Source organism: Quercus robur, chromosome 8, assembly GCF_932294415.1.
Source record: "Quercus robur chromosome 8, dhQueRobu3.1, whole genome shotgun sequence".
NCBI lineage: Eukaryota > Viridiplantae > Streptophyta > Magnoliopsida > Fagales > Fagaceae > Quercus > Quercus robur.
The window spans coordinates 37,274,434-37,288,204 of record NC_065541.1 but is presented as its reverse complement, the minus strand read 5'-3'; the positions used below and the strand labels follow the sequence as shown (position 1 = coordinate 37,288,204).

General features: G+C 31.5%; 1 protein-coding gene and 1 non-coding gene across 4 annotated transcripts; one reads left to right on the top strand and one right to left on the bottom strand.

The window, feature by feature from the left end:
* Window positions 1–9,052: 9,052 nt before the first annotated feature.
* On the bottom strand, window positions 9,053–13,043 carry LOC126695405 (BTB/POZ domain-containing protein At3g22104). Of its 3 annotated transcripts, none has more exons than XM_050392135.1 (3): window positions 12,306–13,043; window positions 10,048–11,157; window positions 9,053–9,773 (listed from the first exon to the last, which is right to left on the bottom strand). In XM_050392135.1, exons 1-3 carry the CDS (start codon window positions 12,366–12,368, stop codon window positions 9,318–9,320), a joined length of 1,629 nt encoding a protein of 542 aa, XP_050248092.1. In that variant the 5' UTR covers window positions 12,369–13,043; the 3' UTR covers window positions 9,053–9,317. The 3 variants fall into 3 exon arrangements, with proteins under 3 accessions (XP_050248092.1, XP_050248094.1, XP_050248093.1); XM_050392137.1 differs by lacking the exon at window positions 12,306–13,043 and adding an exon at window positions 12,127–12,257; XM_050392136.1 differs by lacking the exon at window positions 12,306–13,043 and adding an exon at window positions 11,350–12,011.
* Window positions 13,044–13,234: 191 nt separating this feature from the next.
* TRNAS-CGA (transfer RNA serine (anticodon CGA)) lies at window positions 13,235–13,316 on the top strand. Its single transcript has one exon. It is a non-coding gene; the product is annotated as a tRNA-Ser (tRNA).
* The last annotated feature ends 455 nt before the right edge of the window (window positions 13,317–13,771 follow it).

Sequence of the window (13,771 nt, the reverse complement as noted above, 5' to 3'; positions counted from 1 at the left end):
ATGAAGGTATTATTTGCTTTACCAATTCTATTTTTATTTATTAGGGTAGACTATCATCTCACAGTGCCACAAATGGAATCTTAAAGTCTCAAATAGCCTCTGTAAATTTTAAGATTACATGATGATAGATCAAAGTAGAAGGCCATGAAGGTTGTCTCTAGCCTTTCAGGTATAGTTTTTTATTTTTTGTGATGCTCTTCAAAGCATATACTTGGTTATGTGATGGCAATGTTTCTTTTAAATTTTCCTTCAAATTCACTCACTTTCTTAAAGTAATTTTTATTTTCTTTAGTTTATAATATTTGGGTCTTTATTTTTCGTTCAACTTTTATGGGTTCAGTTCTTTTTCTTTTATTTCATGGACTTAATTGGCAAACAAGGTACCCCTACATGGTACTGCTATTTCTTATAAATTTTCAGCTTCAATCTTCTTGGGTTTAATCCTTATTCAAATATGTTAAAACTTTTAAGGTTTTTGTTTTAATTGGTGGTAGTTGAGACTTGAGTGAGGATCTTGCAAAATATGTAGAAGTGTTAGTAGTAGGGGCTGATGGATTGGGCTGTGAGCTACTAAAAGACTTGGCTCAGTCAGGTTTCCAAAATCTCAAGGTTATAGACATAGATAGGATTGAGGTAATCAATCTTAGGAAAAAAAAATATCAAGTTTCGGTTTTTTTAAAAAAAAATCATCACACCCATGTCATAGGTAATTTAGAAGATGTTACCATATAATAATAATAGAAAATTAAAAAAAAAAAAAAAGGTTATTTGGAAGATGTTCAAGCACTTGGGCAAAGTAGGTAAATGAGATCTATCAAGTATTTATCTTCCTATTTAATGATTAATTGTAAGCATATAAAACAGGCAGTTATGAAGGTTTCAGTTGCAATAGTGAAACTTGGGGTAGTATTTAACATTTTATGGCTTTTACAGAAATTATGAACTTGTAGCAGAGGAATGAATTTTGTTGCCAAGTTGTGATGTGTGTGAATCCTCATCCCTCAAGTTTTAGCAAAGACAACATTCCTAGTGGCTGTGATGTCAAAGTTTACTTCATGCTTTTTCATTTCATTTTTTACAATTTTTTGGAAAGAGTAATGGAATTGAAGTTGAATAAGACGAAAGAGAATCTTTTTTATGGTATGGCAATGGTATCTTCTGCATCGTCACAATTTGGCATTCCAACTTCTATGATTGGTGAGAGCATGTATTGGTAACTATTTCTTCACTGTGTTGGCGTGCTTGACACAACAATACGTGATGGAAATGTATGGTGCTGAGGACATAGATATAGTTGTTTCTTCAAGTAATTTCTATTTGAAACCGAGGTAAACTACATATAGTTTTGATAATGTTTTATATAAAGAGAATGATTGAAACTTTACTTTTAGTTTTAATATAGAGCTACATTCCATTTGCAATGAGATGTTGACTCCAATTCCATTGATGATTTACGGAAGTCCCCTCTCTATATACCTGTTATCATTAAGTAATTAATGAAATGTTTTCCACATTGTCATTTGACCCTTTGACAATAGATTAATAGTTTTGTACATGAGCTATGATGCCACTTAGGTTGATTACTTTATGAACAAATTCGTCTCTTAATGATTTTTTTTTTTTTTTTGCCATGTGGTTGATTAATTTTCTTTTTATTTAACTAGCCCGTGCATCGCACGGGTTAGCGACTAGTATATATATAAAACCGAAACCTCTGCTGACACCACAATTTTCCATGTCAACACAATATTTAAAAAATAAAAAATAAAAACAAAAATATTATAACTCCTCAAAACCCTAGCAACCTTACCACTCTCTCAAGTTAAGAAATATAAAGCCACGGTTTTTGCAAATTCTCTCTCTCCAAACGTAAATATCAAATTCAACCCCTTTAATTTCTCTTTATATTTTTGAGGCTTCTATAGAGTTATAGTGAGTTATGTTGATTTTGTTTTTTGTGTGTGTGTATAGATGGTCATAATAATCCGGTATTCCAAGAGAAGTTTGTGTTTTCGTTAATTGAAGGCCTTAGAGAGATAAGTGTTGTAGTTTGGAACAGCAATATAGAAGACGATTTCATTGGCAGCGGAAAGTAGTTACTTTGTCTCATATTTTTGTTTTTGAATTGATTTTGTGTGCTTTTTAGACCCTTTTGGATCAAGAATTAAACCAAAATTCTAACTGCGCTATCATAAAATATTATTATTAGTATGAATTTTATGGAGTTACAGTGTTCATGAATTAAACCAAAATTCTTTTAAATTATTTATAATATTTTGTCCTCCGAAAATTTTCTCTCTTTAATTTTCGTATATTGTGTTTCTTAAACTATAGAGAGATTTTCTTTGTTTCTTATTTTCAATAATAAATCATTTTATTGCAATACCGGTAATTGTTTGAGAAATCCAATATGTTCATATCTCTATAGAATAAAGAATAGTAGAAGCCAATTTTATTACAACTACTTAAATTGAGTTGACTTAATTCCGTACAATTACAAATTATAGCATGAAAGATAATGGAATTAATTGTTGTAATTTTTATTTTCTTTCCATGTTTTGAATTTCCTCTATATTATTATTACAACTGAGCAAAAATTGAGAAAGTAACATTACTACTCTAATTTGAAGTTTAATGCGTCATTCTCAAGTCATGGTCTTTATTTATATATTTGCAGTTTATATTTCTAACCGTTGATGAGAAATTAAGGCTTAATTGCACAATATGTGTAAATTCTTCAGAATGCTACTTTAAATAGTAAGTCAATGTGTCTCTTACATTTGGGTATTAGTTAGAATTATTTTCAAATGATTGTACCAATAAAAGTGAATGTGTATAAATTTTGTTTAACTATCCCGTGCATCGCACAGGTTAGCGACTAGTTATTATTATTTTGGATCCATTATTGAAATCATTTATGTCATTTCCACGGTTATGAAATATTTTACAAAAATTTTAGTGGTTTTATACTAATTATTATTATTATTGTTATTATTGGATGATCAAATACTACATATTCAGCACCAGAAAAAATATCAGGATTGAGAGGCAAATGGTTAGCCCATCAATCAGTGTTATAGATTATTGGCTATTTGGCATGTACCGCAAAAATAAAAATTTGTTGAACCAGAACCAGTTGATAGTTACTATCAGTTGGTGGTTGCTGTTTTGACAGTTAGTTAGTTGCTGAATTTTAGGGAAGCAGTTTGTTAGGATTAGCTAGCTGTTAGGCAGTTGGTGCAGGGCAGTGATTGTAGTTGATTGTAATGCATATATTGAGGGATATAGAGATTGAATGATTCATTCAGAAAAGCAATAAGACAATTTTCATTCTTGGATTTTACTTTCGATAGCTTCCAATACAAATTAAATTGTTTAGATTTTTACTATCATTTTTTCTTTGAATTAATGAGCATATGGTTTATACTGTTTCTATTTAGATATTTTATATGTGAAGATATTGAACATAATAAACTATAATTGAGCTGAATGATCTCCTACACCTATCCTCATTCAATTTATGAGATACTACTTGACAAATTTATTATTTTATACTGTTTGATCAATTTATTATTTTATTTTGCGTTATATTTAGTAGAATTTCACAAACAATAATTGTAATTGATATTGTATATGTAATATTCAATAATGATTTTAAAAATTATATATGTAATAGTAATGTAATGAGAAACTTGGCATAACTAATATTATGAAAATTGTAAAAAAAATTATTTTAGTATCTCCAAATATCCTGGTCGAACTCTGTTTTATATGTTTAATAATTCAAACTAACATTAATAGCATCACTACAACTCATTATTCCTGTGCATAAGCACGAGTTACATACTAGTACATATTAATAGGCAAAAATTTAGAGAAAATCCAATTAGATTCTACAATTAGATTCCAATTTTGCACCTTATTTTCTAAATTATTTATTTTTAGAGAGATCTTTATTTCTTAATTTTGAAGTCAAATGTGGGACTATATCATAAATATTCATCAAAGTGAGTTATTGCATACAAAAACCAAAAAGTTTAGAATTAATGAACATAAAAAAAAAAAAGTTAAAAAAATGGATAGTTTACATTTTCTACCTAATAATATTCTTACAAGACTTTTTAAAGAGTTAAAAATATATATAAGAATGACTATCAATAATATTTAAATTATATATGTAAAAATTATACTATACATCTTAATGTATATCTTTTAAGAATATCTATGCATATGCATGCAGTTACAAGTTAGTTTCATAGAATTACATACCGTGAAATGTGAATATATAGTTATGTACCTAGGAAAGGAAAATCCCTTTTGAGGGTGATTTTGGGAATTATGAGCCACATTACTATTGTATAATCTTTAATGGTCAGTTTGGATTGTGAGGGAAGGAGGGGGAATAGAGTAGAATTGGCACAAAATGAGTTTATTTTCAGTCAACTCTATTCTACTCCCCTCTACACTCCCTTAATCCAAACGGGCCCCAAAATTCTTGTCACACGCATAAGAGTATGAAATAGAATAGGATCATAGAAGGACTAGAACATCGAAGTCCCACAACAACCATGGACTGATGGAATTATTTGGAATTCTTCGATTAGCAGGTTCAACCCCCTTTTTTTATTTTTGGGATAATTCGATAGTGGCATCGGAGAAAGGTTGAGGACTTAAACCTTGAACAAACACCTCTGTTAAAAACAATATAAAATGCCCACCAGTTGGATTTGAATTACAAAGCTATAGACCCCTCGTATAAAATGTTCATGTGTCTGTTCCAGGCCATGAGTGATCACTATTCACTAACTAATTTAACTTTCCAAGGTCTTGGCCCGTTCAAAGGCAATAGCCCATGGTTTCTATATTAGCCCATAGTTGGAATAGTCTTATTCTCTCTTCAATTTGTCTTGATCTTGGGGCCTTCAATTTGTAATATTATTGTAATATCCGGAAAAAACAGTTTATTAAATTGGTTTAAAATTTTAATTAGCAACTTAGTTGGGTTTAAGGAGTAAATTATAATTTTGTAGAAATCCAAATACGAGGTTATTTATCTGTTGAGATCAAGATCAACCTCTCTCTCTCTCTCTCTCTAAAAACCCTTCCTTAGGTATTACACAACAACAACAAAAAGTAAATAATAATTATAAAGAACTTTTGAAAGGTGGAGCGATGAGGAGAGAAAAACTAGGGTTTAGAAGGGCATAAGGCTCCTCTGGTCCTCTACTCTTAACTCTTAAGTTGTTTTTCTACAAATCAAGTGGCAAAGAGAAACGCGATTCTTCAACTATTTAAAGCATGGTAAAATAAAAATTTCTTCTTTCTATTAATTTTAGTTTCTAAAGAGAAGGTATATGTAGGATTTTGTAGAAATTTTTTTTTGTTATTTCTATAATATTATTTGATAACAAGCCATTGATGAATTTGAGTTCTAGAGTAATTACGTAAGGGTTTCGGTTAGGGGATAAAACAAATTAACTATTGGTCTATTAGAAAAATAAATGGAGTTTTTCTGCAATTTGGTTATAGTATTATTTGGTTTACTGTATCATGTAATTGAGATTTTGGCATCAGATTTCTAGGTTGGAGTTATCATTTTAGAGTGAACATGTATAATAGGAAAAATTATTTGACCTTGACCTCTTTAAGTTGGAGTTATGTGTTTGTTTGATATTAACTTCAACTTTTAACTTTTAAGTTTTAGTTTTTATGTATAATTTTTTAAAATCTCACTTTTTCAAAAATTTTCAAGACACGAGTATACTTTATTTTTAGTAAAAAATTTTAAGTAGAAAGTTAGATAAATTATTTCCAAACGAATATTATGTAATGTCTAGTTTATAAAGTTATGAATGATAAGCCGTAATTCCAATTTATATATGGAAGTGAAGAAAAAAAAGTAAAAATAATAATAATAATTTGAATAAGCATATCCCACAATTTCATTTGACTCAACATCAACATGTGCGCAACTGGAAAGAAATGATCAAACTTGAAAGAAGACATTAGCGTACAAAAGAGGATGCTAATCCAAATGAAGTTTTTTTTTAAAGTTTATTTTGATATATATGAATGACTTTTGAGTTTGGACTTGATTTTTAAGGGCAATTCGCTGGAACCAAGAACGTAAATGAAATGCTGCAATCTTTTTTCTTAGACGTCACTCGACCTCCATTCCCAATTCCCAAGGTCTGAACTGAATATATATCATTTGATCCAAAATAATATTACTCTTTTTATTCATGGAGATATTAAATTATTAATAGAAAAACATCCTGCATTAATCAATGTGTTTTTTAGCTGCTGCTTCTACAATCGCTGGAATTAAAGCCACGTACTCTCTTATCAAAAAATAAACAAATAATTAAATCACCAACTCTAAGAACTTTCGGTGGAATCAAAAATTTTGACCATGGAATGTGTGTGCTTTTATTTATTGGTCTACTAATTTAGGAGGGAAAAAAAATACTTGGGCCATTAAATATTTAAAAAATAAATGAAAAAGGAAACTAGTTTAGAGGAAAAACAATGTGTAAGGATGAAAGACGAATTGTTTTTTTTTTTTAAATGGATGAAAGAGGAATTGATATCTAGGTATTGAATCATATGTAATTGCTTTCAATCTCAATTATTAAATAAATAATATTAAAAGAAATAAAAAAAAGTTAAGAGTTAAAAAGGGAAATGGTAAAAAGAAAAATTGTAAAATTGAAAAGGAGTAATTGCATCTTGCACAATACCCTAGGTACAAGGTATTATATTGGATATTGATCTCCAAAAGAATTTATAGTTCCTACTTACATGAGTTTTAAAAACATAATTATAAGGAGGAAAAAGTTAATCGATGCTCTAAGGACATTAACTTATTACATTTTTAGAAACTCTTTGCAAAAATAATTAAAAAAAAAAATTTACAATTTTTCATATATCCTATAAAAGTAGTATCAAAATTATTTTTTTTACGTTTTCTGGGATTCAACCCACCAACACAAAAATTTGGCTAGACACTCACCCATCACTTGACGCGCACTGCCTAATAGAAATAAGTATTGTAAATGTGGTTTGAATTAAATTCTTTTTTTAGAAGTAAATTGGGATTGAATAAATTAACTTTGATGAAACTAATAACATTATTTTTACTTAATTTTTTTTATTTGAGATGGATTCAACTTATTTCTGTATAATTTTACAAGAGATAATAATTATAAAAAAAAAAAAAAAAAAAAAAAAAAAAAAAAAAAAACTTACCTTGTGAAATAAAGACCACGGGTCACGAGGCCTATTACGTGAAGAAAAGTGGTTGTGTACTTGTGTTCCACGAGAAACCTGTTGTTTGTAGAAATTAAAAATAAAATAAACGCCCCTCTTTCGATAAAAATTTATGATTGTTACCTCTAGATGGCACTTGACCATACTTACGAGCTCTTTTTTCAAAAATAAAAAAGACAAAGTTACGAGATTGCAAAAATGAGACAAATAATTGCATTTCTCACTCACCTATAGTGACATATTACCTTAGACAATATTTTTTCTATTTTTTTTAAATTATTAATATAGTATGTTGTGATTTGAAAAACCATTTTCATAACACTTTTATTATCTCTAAAATTAATGGTGAAAAAATGTTTAAACATATATTGGCCCCCCACAAAGCGTGGGCTGTACATGGGCCATGGCACCGGCTTCTTTTGTGACATAGTCGGTGCGAATATTCGTTTAAAGAAGTGATACATTTAGAAAACATAATGTGAATGCCATGTTTCAGAGGAAATGAGGAATTCGAGGTACACCAAATGCATTAATTGTCAGGTTTCCATGATTAAAGGTCACACTTATATAATTCTTAATGCTTGCTTCCTGTGGGGTTAAGGGGTACATGGGGTGTTAGATGGTCATGGTGAACATTTGCGTATATTAAGGTCAAGAGTTGCCCTACTTTGTGGTGCTTCTGTACATTGGCCTTACTATTGCAGGTCATTTTGTTACTCAAAGTGGAGCAAGGCAAAACAAGTGGAAGGGAAGTAGGGCTGTTCTGTTTCTTTCTAATTCCTCCAACTATATTTACACTTTTTTTTATAAAAAATAAATAAATAAATAAAAATTTACAGATGTATTAAGTTATTGGTTTAGAAAATATTTATAAAAACTTTTTATGGTAAAAGAAAAAAATAATTGATTTTTTTGACAATTTTTTATATTTTTATAAAAAATGATATTAAAATTTTTCTAAAATAGTCCATTAACAAATGTCCTAAAGAAAATTGTTATCTGGACCTTATTTTTTAATACATAACTTATTATTTCTGGGACAACCTTATAATTCACCTAATCAATGAATTTTCTTTGATGTATAGCTGGATTTTGTTGTTTGATTGGTAGCAATATGCTAGAATTCATTGGTTCATAAAGGGAATAAGAATCAGTATAATTGTTGATCTCGGTTTGTAGGCTATATTCAGGAGTGGTTGGAGATCCCCAGCATGATGTTTGCTACTTAATTGCTCTTCAATTTTTTTTTTTCCAGGACAAGTCAACTGCTACATTGACCACATTATCAAATTGCCATTTTTAATTTTTGTTTTGATCTATTAGTTGACTGATTGTTGAAAACCTATGACAAATCAACTTAGCATTAACACGCCAGAGCCAGGTGGTTGATATCTTCTAGTGTTCCAAACTGAGTTATTCAGTTTTCACATCTCTCAGCCCCAACTATCAATATATCAAAAACTTAGCATAAACACAAAGTTGAAATAGAAGTAAAAAAAATGTTATTCTAAGAACACTTTTTAATGAAGCAAATTCACTGATTGATGCTAGTAAATAGGCAAAGGGGATCATTTCTACAATTAATTAAGCGTGGGTAGTTTACTCATGAATTTTCTTTTTGATAGTGTTTTATCATAAATTTGATTACCATAAAGATGCATAGCTTTCGAATTATTCCATGTGCTATTCATGCAGACCATTTGACAACTTGCACTACAGACTATACTTGCCTCCATATCCGTGTCACATGGAAAAGGACTTAACAACAAAGACCACCTCAAAATTACAATGAAAAGGACTTCACCTTGAAATCTCTCTCACAACATTACAGAGAATTATAATATAACATTCATGAAAAAATTCACTATTCTTTCTTTTCTGTGACTGTACAACATGATCTCAATCTCTGTAAAAGAAACTACTCTCCCCAAATTTAGCTTTGTAGAAAAGAAAGAAAAAGTGTTAAAACACCCCCAAAAGAAAAAACATTCCCCTTGCTATACAAATATAAATTACATCAGAAATACAAATAATATGCAAAAGTTGCATCATGAACAAAGCCTGGGCAAGGATCTTGAATGACCATGGCTTGATACTCTTGATTTCATGATCTTTGCCATCTGCGTTTGCATTTTTCTACAAACTTTTTCCAATTCCATTACCCTCCATTGCATTCCTTGCAAATGTGCTTTGAGTTTCTCATTATCGGATATAACATCAAGTTTCCCAGCATAAAGCACAACTTGTTCACTGGTTTCATCTTTCTTTCCCTTGCTTCTAATTTCAATCGAAGTACAGGACAAATCAGTGTCCTGTTGAGAAATGTTTGTTCCTTGGAGTAAGCTTTTGAGTTTGTACTGCTGAGAAACAACACCTTGGACAGTAGCTTTTGATGGAAATTTTGTGTTCTGAGAAAGGTGTATGTAAATTTCAGCTGAGAGCTTCTCATAATTCAATGCACAACATATCTTTAACTTTTCTTCATCTGGCAATCCTGCATGTACCTATGAAAAAATAGATTTAATCCAAACACACCCGATAAGAAAGGGTTGAATTTGAAAAAAAAAAAAAAAAAAAAAATCAAGTTTATAAGCTATTGGATCCAACTTGAATTCAATGGTTGTATATATGTTCCTATGTCAAATTAACACTTATAAAAACATGCACGAGAAAATTATTAAACTCACTATCTAATATTATGATAGTACTTAAAGAATGATACGCTATAAAAAGCTACATAATTTACAACCCTAAGAAGTTTTTGAGATCAAGTACTACCTCTAGATACATGTCCATAGCTCGGTAAAGTTCGTCACAAGAGTCCCTAGCTGAATCAGGCAGGGCCATGGCTATAGCCTGGAACTTTGAAGGTTTTAAACAAGGATCTGGGGCTACTTCTGCCATATACAAATCCATCAGGCTTGCAACTTTCCTCAATCGTATAGCAGATAATTGACTGCTTCTTCCATTTAGAAATGCTTTCAGAAATCTCAGGACAAGATTCACATCGTATAAGTAATTAATCCCATAGGGAGAAGGAACAAGCAGATTATCTAATGTTGCTTGATCCAACTGTGAACCAATCATACTCTCCAATTTATTCTTGCAGCTTTTGTTTATGTTCAAACTCATAGAAACTCGAAGAATCCCAAATAAACTCTTGTAAGAAACAGAGCTCCAATCAAGAGTATAAAGCATATCAATCACAGTTTCTACAATTTTTCGCTTCTCATCAGATGTGGCAGTATAAAACTTTGACTTATGATAATAAAAGAGGAACCTACTAATGATAACATGGTTAAATTTTCGTTCGACCATTGATTTTACCAACATTTCAACCAGATTAGGACTCAGAATCAAAAGATCTTCATACCACCAAGTTGCTCGAGAGGAGCTGGTCTTTACACTTTCAGTGCTTTTAGTGTCGCAAGAAAACCGAAACCCAGAGCTGTCCGGGGAAGAAGTAGATGGACATGGACTTGCTTCATTAGTCAAAGCCAGCCTGCCAACAAGAGAATCCAAGCATTTCTGAAGTATGACTGAAGAATTCACATCTGGAAGAAGATCCTGACATTGCTTCAAAGCAATCAAATGCTCAGACCATGTCCAATAGTTGATCTCTTTAAGTGATTTATCTGTTTGTTCTAATAAATTATGGGTTCCAGAGATGGAATTGTTCATTTCCATGAATTGGGCAGCACAATGCAGGAGGCATATATTGTAAGGACTTATTTGAGTCTTGCCATTGTTGTAACAGAACCTAGACATGAGCTCAAAACTCTCTGCTCCTCCAGGAAAGTCATGGAAAATCACTTTAAGATTTCTCGTGGTACCTTTTGTCTTACCAAATAATTTGCTCAATCTACCCGAATAAGAAGTAATAATTTTCTGCAAAGGCCATCAGGGAATAGAGTTAAATCAGAAATATCAACATGTAAGAAAAATTAATACAATTCTTGAATAAAAGAACTAGCCAACACCAATGCCCTCCCATAAAAGATACAGAATATTTATCACTGAAAAAAAAAACTAAAAGAAATTAAAACAAAGTATAGCAGGTTCAAACTGACTAACATGTACCTTAAGAGATATAATAAGGACAACCATCAATCATTTAACAACGAAACCTTTCACAATACTTTAAGTAAACCAACCAAAAGAGTGGACTCATTGAATGATTTTAAAACAAAAAAAGTGAGATTAAAAGGAAGATTCTACATCAAACACCTGCAAAAGAGCTCGGAGAGGTCGTTAGAGATAATAAATTTTTAAGGACAACAGGTAAAAGATGCCTTCTAATTGCCCCAGCAAAAGAAGGGATAAAAAGAAGTAATAAATGCTAGGAAAGCAACCCTTTGTCTTCTTAAAAGGAGTGAATAAAACAAATAAAGGTGCGAACATTTCAGACCCATAACAAAAGCATTAAATGAGAAAACAAGCAATACAGAATACCCTGTCGTTAACTTGATAACAAGCAGCCATAATACATGAAGAAAAGCTTTGAACCTATGCCCCACATCACTGCTTTATTAGGTGCAAATTTAATGGTGGACGGAAGAGACATTTATAATCATTTAAGGCATTGAGGAGGACACCGTGAAGGATAAGGGAAAAAAAAACAACAACAAAAAAAAAACAAATTGCAAGGGAACGTATGAATCAGGGAACTGTAAACCTCATGACCCAAAAAAAAAAGGCATAAATTCTGCCTTTGACACACGCATAATAATCAACAAAAGGAAAAAAAAAATGATATAATTGGCTATAATTCTACAGTTAAAACAAAATCAGAACATGTTACCACAAAAACAAGAAAAAACTCAGATCAGCACATATGTGAATAGCGTTGGGAATTACATGTAGAAGAAGCAATTACACAGATGAAACTCAGTTGAAGCATAGCTAACCAAACTAAATAGAACAAAAGTTGGGACTTGGGAGTCATCAGTAAACATGACATTTTACAGTGATAATTAGCAGAAAAAAAATAAATATTTTGAAAACAAAGAAATGGAGAAGTAGAGCATGAGAAGTACCTTGTCCACCATGAAAGTCTCTTCCCCATTGACATCCACTTCAAGATCACAGCAAATTTCCATTATAATATAAGAAAAGCCCAACTCAAATCAAGATTCCTTTTTTGGAAGTTGCATCCGAAAGAAAAGAAAAGAAAAGAAAAAAAAAAACTTTAACAACCCAATAGAGACAGAGACGTGAGGTGGCCAAATGGGAAGTGAGGAGGTGCAGACAGAGACATATTCTGAGATGAGAAAGAAGACAAACACAAAGAGATAAACTGACTTTGCTGCTGCAAAGAGGTGGGTACTATGGTATTAGTGTATTACTCAAATTGGTGCATGAGAGCAATGTGGTTCTCAACTGGGATACAGAGACAAAGACTCAGAAAGAGTGTAAAAAATAAAAAAGCAACAAGGTGGATAATAAGACAGAGAAGCAAGATATATAATATAAGGCTTGTTGAATTAATATATCAGAAAAGAAAAAAACAGTTGGAGTGTGTGTGTGTGTGAGAGACTAGTGACCACTAAGCTCTATCTGACATTCCCATAAAAATATACATATATCTTACTTAGAGAAAAATAAGCAATAGTTTATTGTGTATATTTGTGATTTTCTTTGAAGCTTAAGAATCAAGCTTTCTTTCTTCCTGGCTTCCCTCCTCTTATTCCATGTTCATCGCTGCAAGTCTCTTTAGTTGTGCACCCACTATCCCATTATTTCTCTCTCTCTCTCTCTCTCTAAAAAGTTAAGCATAATGACTGAAATGCCCATATGGCTTTTTTTAAGAGTGGTTTTTGGACCAACTATTTCCGTGGGTGCTGGTCCCATTGATGGATCCATCTCTTTGCCCAACAATGGATCATGTTGGAAGAGGAACCTGTTTATTCCCAACTCATTGGAATGTTGTCAAATAATTATGTTTTCGTCAGAGCGAAACCAGCGGGTCGATATGTCCGAGTGGTTAAGGAGACAGACTCGAAATCTGTTGGGCTTTGCCTGCGCAGGTTCGAATCCTGCTGTTGACGTCCCGTTGTTAGTCTTTCTTGAGTTTTTCTCTCCTTGTTTTTGGTATTAAATTATGATGAGGCTTTTCGCCTTCGGGGACTAAGGGCCTGTTTGGGTAAGCCTTTTTCGTCACTCAATTTCCATCATTCATCACTTATCACTCAATTTTTCACATTCATTTGCCTTCATCACTCAGTTTCCATCACTCACTATTTTTCACACTATTTGGAGGGCCCACGCCTGTCACAATGCAGCTTTTTTTTTTTTTTTTTTTTCACTAAGTTTGGTGAGTCTAGGTACTAAAGAAAAAAAAAAAAAGAATAGAACAGAACAGACGAACCGGTAAAAAAAAAAACAAAAAGAAAGAAGAGGAACGAACAGCCAACGCCAACCTAGAAAAAAAAAAAAGGAATGAACAGCCAACGCCAACCTAGAAAAAAAAAAAAAGGAATGAACAGCCAACGCCAACCCAGAA